Source organism: Trachemys scripta, chromosome 12 (assembly GCF_013100865.1).
Source record: "Trachemys scripta elegans isolate TJP31775 chromosome 12, CAS_Tse_1.0, whole genome shotgun sequence".
Lineage (NCBI taxonomy): Eukaryota > Metazoa > Chordata > Testudines > Emydidae > Trachemys > Trachemys scripta.
In genome coordinates this window covers 32,540,247-32,561,579 of record NC_048309.1, presented here as the reverse complement: position 1 = coordinate 32,561,579, position 21,333 = coordinate 32,540,247, and the positions used below count along the sequence as shown (strand labels likewise).

The following is a 21,333-nucleotide window of genomic DNA, read 5'->3' as shown; positions in this document are numbered from 1 at the left end:
CTGCAGGCTCAGCGCTTATCTTTCTTTTTGTAGGTGTCGGTGTGGTTGGGGGCCCTGTACTGCACAAGACCATAGTTATCAAATTTGCTGCAGAACTCACCATTTATGCAAAGCTGGGCTCCAAAACCTGAGTTTCCACTTTTTTTAAATGAACGTAGTTAACCTTGAGTATGACTGATGTAGTGTGGCATGCCTGAGTCTGCAGACAGCCTGAAACAGTAACTCTGAAAGGTGTGAACTGCCCCATTTATCTCAGTCAGGGCCCCGGTGACTCTGATTCTGCGGCCAAGTAATCTGGCCATGGAATTCACCATTTCTGCCATGGAATTCACCGTTTTCCTGCAGCTAGGTGCCTGACATTTATTTTTGTCTCCCTGCCCTGCTTGGACCTGCCCGTAGCTGCCACTTTCTCTTTAGCTCCTCGCACAAGGGGTCTTAACTAGACACCCATGTACGCTCCCTGCATTGCTCCATGGAGACAGGCAGCAGGGACTGGGGAGCCAGAACAGGAGTCCTGCCTGCAGGGAGGGGATAAGGGGAGCAAGAGGTGGGGCTGGGCAGCTGGGCTGCCTGCAGAATAGTACAGGAGCCACGGTCCAGTTACTGGTGCTGGGCCCATGGAGAGCAGAGCTAAAGGCCCTTCCTTGAACTGTACTGCAGCGACACAGCTGCACCACAATAGCACTCAGTGAAGATGCTGCTGACGCCAACAGGAGAGCTTCTCCTGCCGGCGTAGGTACGGCACCTCCCCGAGAGGCGGGAGCTAGGTAGCTATTGTCCCTCCCTACTATTGCAGGGCAGAGCAATGGCACTTGTAGTTCAGATGCCTAACACTTTCTATTATAAACAGTTCCTGCAGCTGTGGTGAAGAGCTCTAATGCCCCCAGGGCTTGCATTAGCATTTTGGAATTTGGCAAGAGGGTGGCCCCAGGCCCAGGGAGGGATCTAGTGGGGACCTCATGGAATCTGTTCAGATTTGCTTGAGTTACACACTGTTAAAAATCACCACTGCCTGCCGATGATTCACACAGCCAGCTTGGCCTGGGCTTGCTCCCAAGCTCCCCCAATGTTCCCTTTGCATTGCACATGCTCTACCCCACACCTCACTTCAGAAGCCCACATGGCATGGAACCCGCACACAGGGCACAGCCAAAACGGATCCGCCTCCTGCTGCTGCCCATCGAAACAGCCTCAGTCTCAGCTGAACCCTGACAAATACAGAGCTGAAATCAGGCTGGCTCCCCGGCGTTGTTATAACAAGTATTAGAATGATAAGAATCATAAGAATGTGTTTAATGCTCAGACTTTATTGAATGCTCATGCGTAGCTGCCTGCACCAATCTCACCTTTACCATCGTATCCCAGAATGGATAGTGATATTTGAGCAGTTTGTCTTGTGAGCCTCTATGACTGTGTAAATGACCAAACAGGAGAGAGCCACTGACTAGTATGAAGGGCTGACCTCTAACAAGCGTTTCTCCCTTCCCAAAAGGAAGGGGTCATCCATACCAGATGGACAGTTGTGGGATACTGCAAAAAGAAGACAAAAGATTTTGTTGTTGTTCTGCTTCTCCCCATGAAGATGAGTCAGGCAAGTGGACTCCTCCCATCAACTGAACTGAGTTTGCAGATCACAGCACATGGCAGGAAGGAGATAAAAATGCCAAACAAAAGGAACCTGAGATCTCTTTGCTGCTTGAACTCTGGGGGACAAAGTTTTCAAGGCATAAGCAAAGGATCCCCAGCTGCTTAGCGTGGGTTAGCCCTCAGGAACATATAGTGCTGATTATAGAAGCTTTTATTACCTTTTGGAACTTAAGCTTGGAACTCATTTGTGTATCTATGTTTACCTACTTTCACCTTGTAAATAACTCGTTTCTTTTTCCTAGTAAATATATCAGTATATATCAGTAGCTTATTATAGGACTGGCTACAAGCATTAACTTTGGTGTGAGATCTAAGGTGCAACTGACCTGGGATAAGTGACTGGCCCTTTGGGACTAGGAGTAGCCTGAGTATTGCTGTGATTCTTGGTGTAAGGGACCAGCTATCACAAAGGCAGGCTCACCTAGGTGACAAGACAGATGGGAGTAGCCAAGGGGACTGTATCTGACTCCATGGTTAGGCTGTTGTAGTGCCTGAGGATTACACCTGATACTTGGTTGGTGATATCTGAGTATAGAACTCCCCACCAATGTGGGGTGTAGGCCCTGCACCCTAACAGCCTGCCTTGAGGGGGGACTCACGCTCTGAGCACTGCAGGCAGCATTACAACAACTCAGTCCACAATTACACCATCACATGCTATTTTGTCCATATGACAGTGGCTTCATTTCTGGGTGAGGAAACCAACTGGGCCCCTCTACCCCTGACATACGCCCTGTGGCTGGGAGAGCACCCAGGCCTGGGGCACTTGGGCAGCAATTCTTACCAGACCCTTGACTGGGGCCAGCAGCTCCCGGGAGAACTCGGCAAAGGAGAGGAAGGCACCGGCCAGTTGCTCGTCACCATCACTCTGGTAGTTTGCAGAGAATTTTTCCTGGGCTGCAATATGAGCTTCTATGTGGCTAGCGAGATCTAAGCACAGAAACACCAAGCCCCAATCAACATGGATAAGGAGAGCAGAGAAGGAAGCTACCATCGGCTGTCCAGTCACCCACACCTCAACCCCCTCCCCAGACAGCTGTCAGCGTCTAGGCCAGAGTAGGACAGGGCTGGAAGGGGGAGTCAAGTGGGAGAGAGAATCACTGGGTCTGGGGGGTGGACAGGTGAGTGCAGGGGGAAGGTGGGGATTGGGGGNGTAGCTGCTTCACTGCTTTCTTGTGCTTATTTCCCTCACCCAAAACAAACAAACAAACAGAAAATAACAAAACTGTGACCTCCTCCTAACTGTCCTTAGCCACTGCACTTAAGACTCACTTAAAATCACAAATATCAGTGCTTAAAGTGTGAACTCCACTTGGGGTAACAAGCTGTACATACACCCTGCTCGCTGCACCACTGTGATGTTCCCCTGGTGTTATCTGGACCAGTGATCTGCTAGGTCACTCCAATCCCTGAATCTGGGGGCCAGCCTTACACTGCTCCGCTGTGAGAACCCCCACTCCTGGGCTATTCACACACAGCCCCTGGCATGTAAGCTGCTTGGATTATGCAACGGAATGACACTAGCCAATATCTCCGGTCCCAGACACAACCCTAGGAACCTCCATCTTGCAGTGTCCAGTTATGCCTGCTGGACGCTGCAAGATTATATGAGTTTGTCAATTTAACAAAGAAATTGATATGTACCAGGCTTGTTATCCCAAGGGGAGTCTCTGACACACTTCAAACCAAACGCACTGCTTCAGGTAGAATAAACAAATTTATTAACTACAAAAGGTAGATTTTAAGTGATTATAAGTCAAAGCACAACAAGGCAGATTTGATCAAATGAAATAAAAGCAAAACGCTTTCTAAGCTGATCTTAACACTTTCAGTGCCCTTACAAACTTAGATGCTTCTCACCACAGGCTGGCTGGTTGTCCTTCAGCCGGGCTCTCCCCTTTGATCAGCGCTTCAGTCGCTTGGTGGTGGTGTCTGTAGATGTAGGTGGAAGAGAGAGGAAGAGCATGGCAAACGTCTCTCCCTTTTATCATGTTCTTTCTTCCCTTTTGGCTTTGCCCCTCCCCCCCTCAGGGTCAGGTGAGCATTACCTCATCACAGTCCCAAACTGGCCAAGGGAAGGGGGGGTGACTCACTCGAGAGTCCAACAGATCCTTTGTTGCTGCCTAGGCTAGTGTCCTTTGTTCCTGTGAGGCTGGGCTGGGTTTGTCCCATACATGCCCTGATGAGGTGTGAACTGGAGAGTTTTGTCTGGGCTTGTTTTAAGCCATGAGAACACATTTTCATCCTCATAACTATATACATGAAATTACAACCTATAACATTACTATAACAACAATGCTCAGTGCATCATGAGCCTTCAAAGACACCCGACATGACAAACTTTGCATTGGATACCACACAATCATATTATAAGGATTGAACATGGGAGTGCGGGGTGTTTCCCCCAAAATACAGGGTGCCACAGCTACCTACGCCAACAGGAGGGCTTCTTCCATCAAAATAGCCCTGTCTACACTGGAGGTTAGGTCAGTATAACTATGTGGCTCAGGGGTTTTTCTACACCCCTGAGCAATTTAGTTATACCAAGATAACTTGCTAGTGTAAACCAAGCCTGTGACTGGGAGTTTTAGAATCATGTCTCTCTGGCTCCCTCAATGCCTTAGGTTGACAGAAACTCTATTTTCCTGCAGGGGACACTGCTGCTTAATTCTGGACAGAATCAGAACTGATGGGTAAGCTCTATAGTCAGGGAACGTTACAGAAATGGGGAAATCTGGAGAGGCATGAAAATGCTGTCTACAAATCAGGGAAACATTCCCTCTGTATTTCATGAGGCTTCAGTTCATTTGTTCAAGTGTTTGCATCAAACTGAAATTAACTTTATTTTCTAAAAGTATAACAATAAATGGCTTCAAAATATGTTTATTGTGTGAATGGATGCATATGACATTGTTAGCAAAGTCCTTCAGTTACCAAACAAAAAAGCAACTTCACTGTTGCAATTATCAGGAAAAGATTCCAAGTCCAGAACTGTTTGAAATATGTCTTATGAATCATAAGATATTTGAATGTATTTATTCCAATAGATTCTGTACAAGATTCATACTGTTAGTTTGTACTTTGTTCTGTTTAAATGTGAAGTTCATCTAAGGCTAATGTAAAGGTCGTATTGCCACTTTAAAAGGCATCCTCTGGAGTTTTGATCGTACAGAGTTGTTTCACATGAAGCAGAGTATGACTCATGCTAATGGAAAGGGTAAAGAAAATTTTTTTTAAAGAAATATATCGCAGTTAAATTAGTTTAGACAGCATGACATCAGAGAGTAATTAAATAGGTTTTTGTTGGAATTCCGTTTCCAATTCCTGAGTTCAGGTTTGTAAAAAATTTCTAAGCACCTGCAGGTCTCTGTGTGTGAAATATTTTCACTGGAAAGGATTCAAAACTTTAAAAAAAAAAAAGAAAGAAAAAGAAACTTGTAACACAGAGGCAGCATTACGCCATTCTTCCTTCTTGGAAAAAAAACCCTTCAGATTTAAACAAGACTCCTTCAAGCTTTCAGTCAGTTTTACAGAAGAAAAAGGGGTGGTAAACCTTCTCTTTTCAAGAACAAGTTCTTTTTAGCTGCTAACTGAGGCCAGGAGAAGATTAGATCTGAATAAATGAGCATTTCCACTATGGGACTGGATACAAATGTTAAACAAACAGATTTAAAGTGTATTAAGCTTAAAAGAAAACTATTCCTGCTGACTTCAGTTTTTAATTTCTTTCATGTTTTCTTATGCCAAACTGGAGGAACCTTTTCTGATTTTTTCTTTAGTGGCATTCAAAGGAAGACCAGAGGATGAAAATCTTGCACTTTCTCACTTTATTGCTTTGGCACTTGACTTGGTTTTACCTAGTTCTAGTTTCTGTAGTGTTGAGTAATTCCGAAGCAGGTCAGAGTAATCCAGGATCCAAGTTAGGATTGTTAAAAGCAGAAGGAAAAGAGACAAATCCCTCGCCAAGGGCAGGTACCTTTAGGACTGGAAACCATGGATATAGTGCTGGGACCTTAAAGGCGAGAGCTAAAAGCAATACTGTTCAAGCAGCAGCTCTCTTGGCAAAGAATAATGAATCAAAGAAGAGTCTCTCTAGAGAAGGGACCACAGACACAAAGGTAGGACAGTCCCCAAACAGACAATCTGGAGTAAGGACAGTGACCCCAAAGGTTCAGAACCTTGGCAGCAAAGCCTCGCTCAGAAAAACTGGCACAGGCAATACTGATGCCAGTTCTTACAAAACCAAAAAGACTAAAGAGCCTGTAACACAAAGGGAACCTAAAGAGACTTTCAAACACCCCCCTATAACGCCACATGAATACATGCTCTCCCTCTACAGGACTCTCTCGGATGCAGAAAGAAAAGGCATTAATGGAAGTGTAAAACTGGAGACTGGACTTGCCAATACAATAACAAGCTTTATAGATAAAGGACAAGGTAAGAAAGGAGCTACAGCATTTATGAGTGTGAGTGTGTGTGTGTGTGACATTGGTATGTGTGTGATGCATGTCTGCATGTATTGTTAATTGAAAAATAATGCTCATTAAAAATAGCTTGACTGATTCGAATGTAATCAGAATCATGTAACTTATAGGCAGTTTTTGTCTTTTCAGTTTAAGCTTAGAAGATTCTTCTGGCAGCAGGACATAGTATTTGTACGCTAGTTAAGCAAAACATTTAGGGACACATTTTCAAAGGCTTTTTGATGCCTAAAGATGCAGCTAGGTGCCTAATGGGATTTTCAAAAGCACAGGGGCACCTAACTCCTATTGAAATGAATGGCTGTTAGATGCCTAGGTGATTCTGAAAATCCACTGACTGCCTGTTTGCACGTTTAGGTGCCTAAACACCTTTGAAAATATGACTCGGAAGCTTTTTTCATACTTAAACTACAGTCGTTGGTAAAATACCATTTTATTTCTTGTTAGCCATATGTCTACAAGCATATGGCGCTGTAAAGACAGTGCTATTTCTGTGCTTTTCCAGGAGCAAAACAAAGAGCTTCTTTGTGAAAATGCTGGCCTCTTCAAGGGGAGACCTGAGACTCTGTGGCATGAGTTTCTGATTGTGGAAAATTTTGAGAAAATTGAGCTAGCCTAGTGCACCCCTTCCTCCAATAAATGAACATGCTTCATTTCCTGTTCATCGCGTAGCTTCTTATTGGTGAGATGGACAGTGTCCCAGATCAGGTGTTCACCTGACTGCTCAAGTAGGGCAATTGGAGCCTAATGCTGCTCTCCATGATGTTAGGATGCATTTTTTCAGGGATTTCAGTGAGCATTGATGGTGCCCATAGAGAGCAACTCCTGGGAATGCTATGGATGAGGGAGCAATGATGAGGCTGTCACCTGACAATCCATTCTAGAATGGGGACACAGAAGGCATTTAATGATCACAATTTGGCTGCTGTAGAGAAATGGAATGCTGTTCAGCAGAGCTGCATTCCAGATGAAATACTTGATTCTCCTTTGGAAGACAATGTCAATGTAACATGCTGAATTTAAATAGCCATTTTTCTTAATAATGCTTCTTATGAACCTTACCAGGCAATCATTCTGGGGGTTATATTTTTTGCTCCGTCAGAATAAGTTGTGAGCCTTGTGTAGTTAATAAAGCAGTTGTCCTGGTGCCTGGCAGTTCCTGGAGGATTTGGGTTTTAAAGGACAAATTAACCATTGTACTGTCTATTGGTGAAACTCACCTCTGTACAGGGGGCCACCATGAGGTCCAGGGACCACTTAAGCCCCACTTCAGTCCTATTTCAAGAATGTAAGTGGTGGCTATGCACTGTGAAGGCTCACACTTGAAGGAGGAATCTCTGCCAGTTGATACTTTGGGGCCAGAAAACACACACAGGTGAGATGACATTTCTTTGGCTGAAACAAGAAGAGTTCAGAATGCCATTTCACTACTGAGTCGTTAAGCTCCTCTGAGTCTCAGCTCAGAGCAGATTTTTATGACTGCGTCCGTATTGGTTAAAAGGCTCTTTATTATGACTTCCAAGACTGTGGGCTAATAGCGAGTGACCTTGTGAGTTTATGAGCAAACTTCAGAAGTAACAGGAGGAATTTTAGAGCTAATACTCATTCTTGTTTACAATAAACTTAAAAGTGTATGTGGTTTTTGTTTTGTTTTAGATGACCGAGCTCCAGCCATAAGAAAACAAAAATATGTTTTTGATATCAGTGCATTAGAAAAAGATGGTTTGTTGGGGGCAGAGCTGCGGATATTAAGGAAAAAGCCCTCTGAGACCTGGAAGCCTCATTCTCCTGGGAAAACTTCCCAAGTGAAATTGTTCAGTTGCCCCACAAACAGACAAGCAGCAACTCTCCTGGACTCTCGCACTGTCAGCATTGCTGATACACCAAAATGGGAAGTATTTGACATTTGGAAACTTTTTAGGAATTTTAAAAACTCCGTTAACTTGTGTTTCGAACTCGAAGCTTTTGATAGGGGGAGAGCTATTGATCTAAGGAGTATGGGATTGAATAGAACAGGGAGGCAGGTCAATGAAAAGGCTCTCTTCTTGGTATTTGGGAGGACAAAAAAAAGGGACCTGTTTTTCAATGAAATCAAGGCGAGATCAGGTCAAGATGACAAAACTGTTTATGAATACTTATTCAATCAGCGGAGGAAGAGAAGAGCTCCTCTAGCAACGAGGCAGGGGAAGAGGCCCAACAAGAACCTGAAGGCAAGGTGTAGTAAAAAAGCTCTCCATGTGAATTTTAAGGATATGGGCTGGGATGACTGGATAATAGCCCCTCTGGAATATGAAGCTTATCACTGTGAAGGGCTTTGTGAATTTCCTCTTCGATCTCACTTAGAACCCACCAATCACGCAGTTATCCAAACGTTAATGAACTCAATGGACCCAGAATCTACTCCTCCAACTTGCTGTGTTCCAACCAGACTGAGTCCTATTAGCATTCTCTTTATAGACTCTGCAAATAACGTGGTCTACAAACAATATGAAGACATGGTAGTGGAGTCATGTGGTTGTAGGTAGCAGCACAATCCCTCACATTAATACATTAACAAAGATACTTACAAAAATTGACAAGAACCTCTTCTCAAACAAGAGTAACTAATCCTTTTAGCCCTAGCACAAGTATGTTTACAACAACGGTAATAAGAAACAATCTGCTAAAATCTCACTGTGTCTGTATGTCTCTTAGTGGTAGACACATTTTAGCAGTAGTTCAATATGTTACACTCCAAAGTTAGCCCAGAATGGGGCTTTGAGTAAAGAATTCCATAATCATAAGAGAATTGTTCTCACTAAAGATCACTTCCAAGGAAATTAAAATTCCATACCACAAAAAGCTTTGCTGTTTTAATCCCTAAGGATATTGTTAAATGTAAAGTCAATAGGCAGCATATACACCTCTTAAAAAACATTACTGTTCCTTTAAATGTTGTTCTTAAGACAAGTCTGAGTCCCACTTCCAATATCTTCCTCCCCATGTCCATTAGGAAATGTGTGAAGAGAATACTAATGTCTGTAAGAGAAAATAATGTCCCTAAACACTCAGAGTTTGGTGTAAATAGTTACACTGTAAGATTAACTTTTCCAATTAGCTCTTACAATCATGTGTATATGAAAAAAAATCATTAAATATAATAATGTTGATTTAGTATTCGATTGTACATGGAGCTAGATAAATGCGGAAGCATATTTGTTTCGATGTATGTTTTGTTCCAAGCTTCATCTCTTTCTTAACTATTCACCCTATCCACTGGTATGTTGCAAGTTGTATTACTCTGTGTAAGGTTCAAGCTGTTCTCAAGTGCTCGTAGTAAAATTACTCAGTAACAGCATAAAATGTAATAAATTATTGACACAGTGCTGTGGTGTAGCTAGCTCTCTTAATCTGCACAATTATAATTTTACTAACATCATTTGCTTTGAATCCTGTACAATAAATACAATGGAAAGGGAGCTGTCAGTAAGGCAGGGTGCTAACGGTGTCGATCCCATGTTTGTGTGTGTACCTTTGATTGCCTCCAGTTGCATTTGTTCACTGTGGAAGTATCAGAAGAACTATTTGCTGAGAGAATGCAGGATGGTAGGGTGTGGGGTAAAGGGTTTATTAGGCTGAGTGTGGGATGAGAGTGGTGATTGCAAATGAGTGCCCCTAACCTTTAGTGCACTGTATTGTGTGCATGCTGCATCTATTTTAGAAATATTTTAAGGTATGAATTTGTCTTGGGACTATTTTTTGTATCCCTCCACTGTGGGTCAATGGCGTGAGGAGCCCCACACTGTCCACCTCGCCCCATGTGCTGCAGTGGGGTGGGGCAGTTGGCACAGAAGCTGACTTCTGCTGGCTTTATGCAGGAGGGGTGCCACCCCTCTGGTGAAACACAGTGAGACTCCAGCTCTGTTGTGCTGCCTGTGCAACTCAAAGGTACCTGATCATAATGGAGAATCTGGCAATTATATTTTTAGATCTAGAAAAATGATTGTAGGTAACTTCCCAATGTATGATCCCTTTCCAATGGTATAAAGCTTCTACCTGCAGGACTGAATATGACCCATCCTGGGCCTTGTGCCAGGGTGATTTTTATTTTTTTTACAGGGCTGGGGGAGATGAGAATTCTGCGTTTGGGGACTAAAGGGGGAAGCATCACTCAACAGCAGGTTGATATACATTTTAAAGTGATGGCTGCCTGAAGCTGCTCAGGGCTTTGTAATACCTTATTAGAATAAGTCCTGGGGAGATGGATCAATGAGCAGGTAGTTAAACATGCATGGCTCTGCAGTTTATCCCATAGTTCTGAAATCTGCCTCATGGTTATCACCCACACACAAGTGCTATATATTCAAGTACAAGTAGCTATTAGAAAAGGAAAAATGCCATTGTTCTGTGTATGCTGTGTAAACAAGCTCGCTGAACTTACATAAGGACTTTTTGTACTGATCCGTACATTGGTTTGTCTAAAAAAAAAAAAAGCATTCCCCCATCCCTTGGACTGAAACCAACACAACCTTTCCTGAAGGTAGAAAAATTTGGTGAAGTTTCTTATTCTGTTTGATGGAGGTTGTTGACAGCTCTTGAAGCCTGGGGCGGGGCAGGAAGCAGAAGGAACTCAGTACCCTGAGGAGATTTGCAACCCAATTATGTAGCTCAAAGAACCACAGAGTCATGTACTTCAGACATGAGCAAGATCAGCTTGTCTTTCCAGCCATTTGTAAGGAAAATTTCCCCCTTTCTTAATTTCATCTCACAGATTCTAATGCAGATAATTTGGATAAGCAACTGCTGGGAACTTCTTCAGACCAAACCTCTAAGCTTTACTCATCACTACGGGCTTGTCTACACTACCACGCGGGGTCGATCTAAGATATGCAACTTCAGCTACTGAAGTTGACGTACTTAAATCTACTTACCGTGGTGTCTTCACTGCAGTAAGTTGACAGCTGGTATTCTCCCGTTGACTCTGCTTGCGCTTCTCATTCTGGTGAAGTATCGGAGTCGATGGGAGAGTGCTCAGCGGTTGATTTATCGCGTCTATACTAGCCACGATAAATTGTCCCCCGCTGTATTGATCGCTGCCCGCCAATTCAGAGGGTAAAGTAGATAAGCCCCACCTTTCACTACAAAGCTGGAACTTTTAGGTGAAATTACAAAGAGATTTGCCAAGAATTCCAAGGACCATAGATTTCAGGCTCTTTCTCACATGTCCAGTTACTACCGCCTATCCACCTACCTTCACTGCCTGATACCACACTGCCACAACCCTTTGTGAAAAGTGTCTGCCCCAAATGTACTTTTGTCACTAATGCTGCATCAGAAGGCAAGAAGAAGAAACATTATACCAGGGAGCATGGGAGCAGGAGACATGATGGCTGGAAGCATGACAATAGGAGAGAGACATGGAGGATTTGTTTGTGATGCCCTACTACAATTCTTCCTGATTCCATCTCTTTCTGCCAGTCCCACGGCTGTCATTCTTACTGTCATACTTCTTAATGCTGTGCCTCCTATGGCAGCATTCTCCTGTCATGCCTCCTGCCACCATTCTGCATACTGCCATACCTCTGCACATGACAGATAATGGCATAGAGAGTACATTTATAAAGTTTGCAGATGACACCAAGCTGGGAGGGGTTGCAAGTGCTTTGGAGGAGAGGATTAAAATTCAGAATGATCTGGACAAACTGGAGAAATGATCTGAAGTAAATAGAATGAAATTCAATAAGGACAAATGCAAAGTATCCACTTAGGAAGGAACAATCAGTTGCACACATACAAAGTGGGAAAGGACTGCCTAGGAAGGAGTACAGCGGAAAGGGAATTGGGGGTCATAGTGAATTACAAGCTAAATATAAGTCAACAGTGTAACACTGTTGCAAAAAAAACAAAAATCATTCTGGGATGTATTAGCAGGAGTGTTATAAGCAAGACATGAGAAGTAATTCTTCCACTCTACTCCAGGCCTCAGCTGGAGTATTGTGTCCAGTTCTGGGTGCTACATTTCAGGAAAGATGTGGGCAAATGGGAGAAAGTCCAGAGGACAGCAACAAAAATAATTAAAGATTTAGAAAACATGACCTGTGAGGGAAGATTGAAAAAATTGGGTTAGTTTAGTCTGGAGAAGAGAAGACTGAGAGGGGACCTGGTAACAGTTTTCAAGTACATAAAAGGTTGTTACAAGGAGGATAGTCCCAGAAACAATGGGCTTAAATTGCAGCAAGGGAGGTTTTTTGGCCTGCTAAACTCAGGGTTGTGAGTTCAATCCTTGAAGGGGCCATTTAGGGATTTGGGGATTTAGTTGGGGATTGGTCCTGCTTTGAGCAGGGGGTTAGACTAGGTCCCTTCCAACCCTGATATTCTATGATTCTATGAAAACACTGGGAAAAAACTTCCTGTCAGGGTAATTAAGCACAGGAACAAACTGCCTAGGAAGATTGTGGAATCTCCATTACTGGAGGTTTTTAAGAACAGGTTAGACAAACACATGTCAGGAATGATCTAGTTATTACTTAGTCCTGCCTTGAGTGCAGGTGACTGGACTAGATCACCTATTGAGGTCTCTTCCAGTCCCACACTTCCATGATTCTATGATTTCTTGCTGCCACACCTCCTGTTACTATATCTCTCTTTTACTATCATGTGCTGTTGAGAAATCTGTAAGCTTGTGAACAGTATTTACTGGACTCAGCTGGCATTAAGGAAGCATCAGGTGAGGTTCCATAGTTAAGATTGAGATGAATTAAAGCAATTCTCCCCAAATTTACAACAATTACTCTTTGGGAACAGAGAGTTTTCTGAGAATTTACAAGTAAATCCATTAGTTATTTTACAAGTTAAAGTTAATTAACAATGAGCTCTTTGAGAAATTTAGCATCCGTCTGTTCAACCTTTTCTCTGTCCCAAATTTCAGAGTAGCAGCCGTGTTAGTCTGTATCTGCAAAAAGAACAGGAGTACTTGTGGCACCTTAGAGACTAACAAATTTATTTGAGCATAAGCTTTCGTGGGCTACAGCCCACTTCATCGGACGCATAGAATGGAACATATAGTGAGGAGATATATATACATACAGAGAACATGAAAAGGTGGGAGTTGCCCAACCAACTCTAAGAGGCTAATTAATTAAGATGAACTGTTGTCAGCAGGAGAAAGAAAACTTCTCCTGCTGACAACAGTTCATCTTAATTAATTAGCCTTTTAGAATTGGTTGGGCAACTCCCTTTTCGTGTTCTCTGCATGTATATATATCTCCTCACTATATGTTCCATTCTATGCGTCCGATGAAGTGGGCTGTAGCCCACAAAAGCTTATGCTCAAATAAATTTGTTAGTCTCTAATATGCCACAAGTATTCCTGTTCTTTCTGCCCCAAATGATATCAGTAACCTAATTACAGATATTCAGATTTCCCATACAGTTAACATTCAGTGAGATCTTGTGATTAGACTACTTTTGAAGAAATATTATTATCAGCTGGATGGAACCTTGTTATGGGTTGAGTTAAAATCCCCACCTAACATAAAAGGAGTGTGTGAACCTACCCTGGATCTTTGGGCTGAGTATTGTTTTGATAGTTGTGTGTGTAGGGGAGAAGGCAGAACAGAAAAACTGGGAAAGACATAGAGAGACAGCCAAACCTAAAGGAGCAGCTGAAAGCACGGAGATTGACCCTGGAAACAACCTGAGGAGAGGTTATTGCATGAGGCAAGCACACTGAAAAGAGATCTCTTGGTGCATTGAACAAAAGAAGCTGTTTCTGCTCTTTGATTCCTTCTGCATTCAGTAACACAGGACTTTATATATTCGTTGTAAATAAACAAAACTACATGAAAGAAAATACCAGACTTGATCAATTTCTACTTTCAGCTGGAACATCCCGAGAACCCCAAAACTTTGACAAGCTCCTGGGATAAGAAAGGAGCAACATTGGTACTCTGAGGATTGGGATCCCGTTTAAAAGGAGAGAAATAGGGAGCTGGTACGCCTGCTGAATCAAGATGGAGCAAATGATGGAATGCTTGCAGAAATAAAAGATGGCCAAGGGAAATTGAGTGCTGTTTTAAGTCTTGTTTTAAAGACTTCATAAGGGAACTAAAGCAGCATTTGGAGGATTCCCAGAAAGGGCTGAGGATTGCCTTGCAGGTGGAGGTCAAATCTCTTTTGGAGCAACTACTACAAAGTGTCCAGACGGGTTGGGAAGCCAAGCTGCAAAGCTTCCAGGCTGGAATGGCAAGATAGATCAAAGAGGTAACCAAAAACCTGACTGCCATAGACCAGAGATTCTTCCATGAAATAGTGGAGAAAAGGCAAGCTTTAGCCAGCTTGGAATATTCTAACAGAGATGAGCTGCACCAAGGACTTCAGGTGCTGAAAATTCAACTCCAGAAGGAAATTGAAGGGTCACAGATCAAAATGGAAGGCAGCCACCTGGATGAGGAATTGAATCAGACACAGGCCTGGGTCAGACCAGACATTTACAACAGTTTTCTAGCCTGATTGTAACCCACAGAGGCCAAGAGGGGAGAGGTCAAGCTCTCTGAGCTCCAGCAATGCAAAAACCCCACTATCTTTGAGGAAAAATTCCCTGGGAGGCTTATTTGGCTCAGTTCAACATTATAGCTCAAATCAATGGCTGGAAGATGGGCAGAAAGGGAGGTTACTAGTGGTCAAAGGGGTGACCCAGCTCTGCTAGTGCTGCAGAACTAACCACCAGAAAAGAGACTAAGATATTCAGACCTGGTACTAGCCCTGGACATGTGGTTTGGAGCTAGCCATCAATCTGAACTGGCCTGAGCACAGTTAAGGGCTAGAAGGAGAAGGAAAGAAGAAGCCTCACCTGAACTAGCAGAGGACCTGCAGAGACTTGTGTTCCTAGCATCTCCGGATACCACCAAGGCCTTTCAGGATAGATGGGCAATGGACCGATGTCTAGATGCTCAGCTGGACTTAGACTTGCAGATCAAGAACAATAAAAGGAGGCCAAAAACATTCTGAGAGGCTGTGCAATTTGCTACAGGACTTGTATCTTGCAGCAGTTCATAAGAGGAAGCAGCTGCTAGTGACGGAGAAGCTGATTACCATGAGTCCTGTAAGTACAACTCTTTTTCTAATATGTATGATGAAAGGGGGATTCTAATCTTGTCCACAGCCCTATTGAGTGATTGGAACAATCATAGAATCATAGAATATCAGGGTTGGAAGGGACCTCAGGAGGTCATCTAGTCCAACCCCCTGCTCAAAGCAGGACCAATTCCCAACTAAATCATCCTAGCCAGGGCTTTGTCAAGCCGGGCCTTAAAAACCTCCAAGGAGATTCCACCACCTCCCTAGGTAACACATTCCAGTGCTTCACCACCCTCCTAGTGAAATAGTGTTTCCTAATATCCAACCTAGACCTCCCGCACTGCAACAATGATAAAATTGGTTTGTAAAACAAGAAAAATTGGCAATAATGCAAAAATTAAAGGAAAGGAAAGAGCTGGTACTGTGACAACATTCACCACAAAAAGAAGGATTGTTATAAATTTGAGGCAGGCCAAGATGCACTGTAGCAAGTGCCTAGTGAAAGCCTCTCTCCCAGTTAGGGAAATGGAGGGACATCAGACTGAGGGGGCAAAGCTTGGGGGTACAAAGATGAGCCCCACAGCTTATGTTTAAATCTGGGCAGTTAAACAACAATAACGGGAGTTTGGCTATTATGTGTGTAATAGGACCTGTGCTGTGTATAGGGATAATTGACATGAACTCATATATAACAGTTATTCGACCAGACTTGCTAAAAAGGTTAGGGAATAGGGGATCCCAAACTGACCTGCCTAATTGGTCTGAAACGGAGGTAGTGACTAGGGCAAGGCCACATGTCCAAAAACGGGGAAAACTGGACTTTCAAAATTCGAGCAAGAGGTCTGGGTGGATGAAATAATGGATGAGCTAATAATTGGCTTAGATTTCATTATGGCTAATAATGTATAATCAGTGCCAGGAAAGGTGTCTTACAAATTCAGTCTATGGAAATTGCCTTTAAAGATATGGCCCGAGTGAGACAAATGGTTTATAGGTAATTGGTTTACAGTGAATGAACTGCCCTTCCTCTGGGGGCAGAAATCATTATAACAGCTACATGCTATGGAAGGTTTCCAGCAACAGAAAGATGGGGAATATTTGGAATCTGTGCTGAGATCCAGGGTCTTGGGGGAATCTGAGAATATGTCTACACTGCAGTTAAAAACCCACAGCTCGCCCGTGCCAGCCCACTCAGGGTTGTGGAGCTTGGGCTAAGGGGCTGTTTAATTGTGGTGTAGATGTTCAGGCTTGGGCTAGAGCCTGGGCTCTAGGATCTGAGAGGTGGGAGGGTCCCAGAGCTCAGGCTGCAGCCCAAGCTGGAACATCTACATCTCAATTAAATGGCCCCTTAGCGTGAGCCCAAGTCAGCTGGCACAGGCCAACTGTGGGTTTTTAGTTGCAGTGTAGACATAACTTTAGTTGCTAAAGTTCTTGTGGAGCTGAAACAAGAACTGATCCCTGCTTGTTTGCTGAATGTTTCTGACAAAGAGCAAACAGTGAAAAAAGGGTCTGCAGTTGCGAAGCCAGCCAGTGGTTCTGGTAAATGCTGATATAGAAGAAAACAACAAGGGGGAAAGAGGCTCCCAGAGTTTCTGTTGGACTTGTTCCAGCGCAGTGCTGTACACTTAAAATGGGGAACAGCAGAACTAAGGCTTGGTCTACACTACGGGGGCGGGGGGGGGGGGGTCGACCTAAGATATGCAACTTCAGCTACGTGAATAGCGTAGCTGAAGTGGCGTATTTTATGTCGACTTACCTGGCTGTGAGGACGGCGGCGAGTCGACCGCTGCCGCGCCGCTGTCGACTCCACTTCCACCTCTTGCCGCGGTGGATTTCCAGAGTCGACAGAAGAGCCATCGGGGATTGATTTTATCGCGTCTTCACTAGACGCGATAAGTCGATCCCCAATAGATCGATTGCTACCTGCCGATTCGGCGGGTAGTGAAGACATGCCCTAAGTCTAAGAGACTTCCTGGTTAGGAATCAGGAGTTGTTCTCCTAGTCCAACAAAGATATAGATTGTACTGCCCTGGTCAAACAAAAGATTGATACTGAGGGAACTGACCCATTAAACAGCCACCCCATTATCTACCCATAGGAAAAATGAAAGAAGCACAATAAATCCTTTAAGAAATGTCTCTGGAAGGCCTAACTGAGCCTTCAAACAGCCCTTGGGCCTCACCCATAATTCTGGTTAAGAAAAAGGACAGCAGCACCAGAGCCTGTGTGGACTATAGAAAATCAAATGAAGTCAGTTTAAAGGATTCTTATCTGTTATCACAAATAGATGGTACCCTAGCTTCTGTAGCAGGTTCAATCTGGTTTTCCACACTGGATCTTAGGGTATGTCTACACAATCGATCCAGCGGGGGTTGATTTATCATGTCTAGTCTAGACACGATAAATCGACCCCGGAGCGCTCTCCCGTCGACTCCTGTGAGAGGTGCAGGCGGAGTCGACAGGGGAGCAGCAGCAGTCGACTCACCGCAGTGAAGACACCGCAGTGAGTAGGTCTAAGTATGTCGACTTCAGCTACGTTATTCACGTAGCTGAAGTTGCTTAACTTAGATCGATTCTTGCGCTTACCCCCTCCTCCCTCCCGTGTAGACAAGGCCTTAGAAATGGGTATTGGCAAGTGGAAGTGTATCCAAAAGACAGATAAAAACTGCTGTTACAGCAGGACAAGACTTGTGGTAATTTAAAGTGCTGGCTTTTGGCTTGTGCAATACACGAGATGCATTTGAGAGAGTAATGGAGAGGGTGTTACATGACATACCCCGCTCAGCCTGGCAGTTATGCCTACAGGATATCCTGGTACATGCTAAAACATTTGAGCAGGAAGTAACACATTTACGAATGGTCTGTGATAAGCTGAAGCTGGCCAATTTGAAACTGTCACAAGGTGGCTGGCCCCTGTAAATGAAGCAGGTCCAGCTCCCCCGTGCCAAAACCGGTGGCCAATTAAGAGGGTGGATCAGCTCCCCGGGGTTATAAAAGCATGTCTACACAGCATTTTGGAGTGAGTCTCCCAGCCTAGGTCAACAGATTCAAGTTTGTGGGGTTCATCCTCATGCTCCAAAAATAGTTGTACAGACAGTGCTCTGAAATTGCAACTCAGGCTGGAGCTGGGGCTCTGAAGCCTAGGGAGGGAAGTGGCCTTCAAAGCCCGAGCTGCAGCTTCAAAGCACTGCCTATAATGCTACTTTTAGAGAGCCAGCACAAGTCCCGCTAGGCTGATCTTTTTATACATACAAAATAATGGGATCTAAATTAGCTGTTACTATTGATGAAAGAAATTGGAGTCATTGTGGATAGTTCTCTGAAAACATCTGCTCAATGTGCAGCGGCAGTCAAAAAAGCGAACCGGATGTTAGGAACCATTAGGAAAAGGATAGATAACAAGACAGAAAATACCATGCCTCTATATAAAGTCATGGTACGCCCACATCTTGAATGCTGCATGCAGATCTGGTCCCCCGTCTCAAAATAGATATATTAGAATTGGGAAAGGTACAGAAAAGGGCAACAAAAATTATTAAAGGTATGGAACAGCTTCCATATGAGGAGAGATTAAAACGACTGGGACTGTTCAGCTTGGAAAAGAGACGACTAAGGGGGCATATGATAGAGGTCTATATAATCATGACTGGCGTGGAGAAAGTCAATAAGAAAGTGTAATTTACCTTCACATAACACAAGAAGCAGGGGGTCACCCAATGAAATGAATAGACAGCAAGTTTAAAACAAACAAAAGGAAGTACTTCTTCACACAATGCACAGTCAACCCGTGGAACTCATTGCCAGGGGATGTTGTGAAGGCCACAACTATAATTGGGTTCAAAAAAGAATTAAATAAGTTCATGGAGGATAGACCTATCCATGGCTATTAGCCAAGATGGTCAGGGATGTAACTCCATGCTCTGAGTGTCCCTAAACCTTTGACTGCCAGAAGCTGGGACTGGACAACAGGGGATGTATCACTCAATGAATGCCTGTTCTATTCATTTGAAACATCTGGCATTGGCTACTGTCAGAAGACAGGATACTGGGGTAGATGGACCATTGGTCTGACCCAGTATGGCTGTTCTTATGATGCTTGCTCCAAAGTGCTGTGTTGACATACCCAAAAGATCAAGGCACCTGGGTTCTAGAGAGAAGAGGGAGCCAGTAAGAGGAGACTCAGAGAGTCCTGGTGAGAATCAATCAGGAGACTGGTGAGGATCTCTGGGGAAAGCTGTAGAGAGCAGAAAACTTTGTGTCGGCCCTCCTTGGGAAGAGGGAGGAATTGGCTATGAGACTTTATGGGACCTGGAAGAAGGCTGAAGGCAGGAGAGCATCTAGAGGGAGCTGTCTGGTGGCGCTAAGTTGGGGAGCTGGAACCAAGGGCTGAAGGCGGGGGAGCAGTGGAGGAGCTTACCTACTGACATCTCCAGGGCCGGAGAGCTGGATCCAGAGGAGTTGTGAGAGAGCCAGAGGGAGTGAGGGATGCTCCCCTGGCAAGGATGGCCCCAGCAGAGAGGCTGTGGAGGTTTCCCCAGGAAGAGCCGGTTGCACTCCAGCTGGAAGAGCTACAGAGACTATGCTGGTAAAAGGACAGGAGAGGACTGTGTTGGAGAGCCAGGGCATGGTGAGGGAAGCCAGGACTGCGCTGGAGAGCTGGGACGTGGTGAGGGATGGCAGGGATGTATGTTGAGTGTACTTGTGGGACTATGCTGGGGGATTTTTACTCCTGGGGGAACTCTGCTCCCCTGCAGGGATGCAGAATTCATATCTTCTGCAGATTTCTTGGCTCCCCTGCAGAAAAATGGGGGTAGGGGACCATACAGCAAGTGTGAAAAATTGGGACGGGGGTGGGGAGTAATAGAAGCCTATAAAAGAAAAAGACCCAAAAATCAGAACTGTCCCTATAAAATTGGGACATCTGGTCACCCTAAATGGGGGAGCCAAGAAATCTGTGGGGAAAACACGCCCCTTCTCCGGCAGCTCGGGCACGTCTGCTGTGAGCAGCCAGCAGCAGAGAGCAGATCACTACGGGGTGAGTCGGGGGGGAGGGTGGAGGCTGGGCATGCGTGCGTGCATCTGTGGACAGACCTAGGGGCTGGGGTTGGGCACGTGCCTGTGTGCAAATGGGTGAGAGAGACTCACTCTGTCCCTGTCCCTCTCGCTGCATCCCGGGCTTGGAGGCATAGGACTGTGTGAAGCAGGCTCTGTCCCTGAGGCCGAGCAGAAATGTAACAGCTAAGCAGGCAGGCTGCTGATGTTCCCATTGTTAGTTAATTGTTCCCATTCTTAGTCAAGTAAGGCTTCTTTCCCTTGCCAGGGTGGTGTAAAGAAGTCTTATTGTAAATGACAGTACAGGCAAGTCTCATCTTACGCTGGGGTTACGTTCCACTGTCAGCACGTAAAGCGAAAATTGCGTATAGTCAAAATTACATTGAGTGGAATGGTGGGCGGAGTCGCCCGCACTACAGGTACAGTATTTACATTGTTATTTTTCTCTTTTTGGGGTGGTTTTTTTTTTTTTGGTTTTGCTGAACGCGCAAAGCTGAATTCGCGCATGTTAAATGCACATAAGATGAGACTCGCCTGTAACAGAATCCTCAGCTAGGAAGGTCTGTAAGCTTTCTCGCTTTTTCCCCTGTGCCAGAGAGGCACAATGGGATTAGATGACAGCTCAAGATCTAATTTACTTATCCATTTAAAAAAAAAATTCAGGATAATGATTAGCAAAACTGTATGACTTTAATGTGTGAAAGTCTGAGCAATTTAAAGTGGCATTCTACTTTACAAAACACCAAAATAAAAGTGATGTAATTTACATGAAAACCCAGGATTATAACTGGAATGCAGGGTATTGGTTACCAAGTATTTGTAACTTAACTTTCATGTATTTAGAAAATGCTGAACAGTTATTGTGGGTTTTTTTCTTTATGGTACACCTCTACCCTGATATAACGTGACCCGATATAACACAAATTCAGATATAACGCAGTAAAGCAGCGCTCTGGGGGGCGGGACTGCACACTCCAGTGGATCAAAGCAAGTTTGATATAACGCGGTTTCACCTATAACGCAGTAAGATTTTTTGGCTCCCAAGGACAGCGTTATATAGGGGTAGAGGTGTAGTTTAAATAAATTACCAAAATAA

The 21,333-nt window shown here is 44.2% G+C and overlaps 2 protein-coding genes across 2 annotated transcripts in view; one reads left to right on the top strand and one right to left on the bottom strand.

Moving 5' to 3' along the window:
* The window catches only part of LOC117886033 (arf-GAP with SH3 domain, ANK repeat and PH domain-containing protein 2-like), a 77,392-nt gene extending 74,751 nt beyond the window's left edge, over positions 1-2,641 (bottom strand). Inside the window, exon 1 of the mRNA XM_034787668.1 lies at positions 2,432-2,641. Coding sequence (XP_034643559.1) covers positions 2,432-2,641 — 210 coding nt within the window. The remainder of the gene's footprint in view (positions 1-2,431) is intronic.
* Positions 2,642-5,163: 2,522 nt separating this feature from the next.
* GDF5 (growth differentiation factor 5) lies at positions 5,164-9,457 on the top strand. Its single transcript, XM_034787479.1, has 2 exons — positions 5,164-6,084; positions 7,785-9,457. The coding sequence occupies exons 1-2, from the start codon at positions 5,451-5,453 to the stop codon at positions 8,651-8,653; spliced, it is 1,503 nt and encodes a 500-aa protein (XP_034643370.1). The 5' UTR covers positions 5,164-5,450; the 3' UTR covers positions 8,654-9,457.
* The last annotated feature ends 11,876 nt before the right edge of the window (positions 9,458-21,333 follow it).

What these genes read in the sequence shown, in the direction of transcription:
- GDF5 (XM_034787479.1), top strand. Translation starts at nt 5,451, where the DNA reads ATGAAAATCTTGCACTTTCTCACTTTATTGCTTTGGCACTTGACTTGG. An exon ending in CTTTATAGATAAAGGACAAG is followed by an intron (nt 6,085 to 7,784) that starts GTAAGAAAGGAG and finishes GTTTTGTTTTAG; the next exon opens with ATGACCGAGCTCCAGCCATA.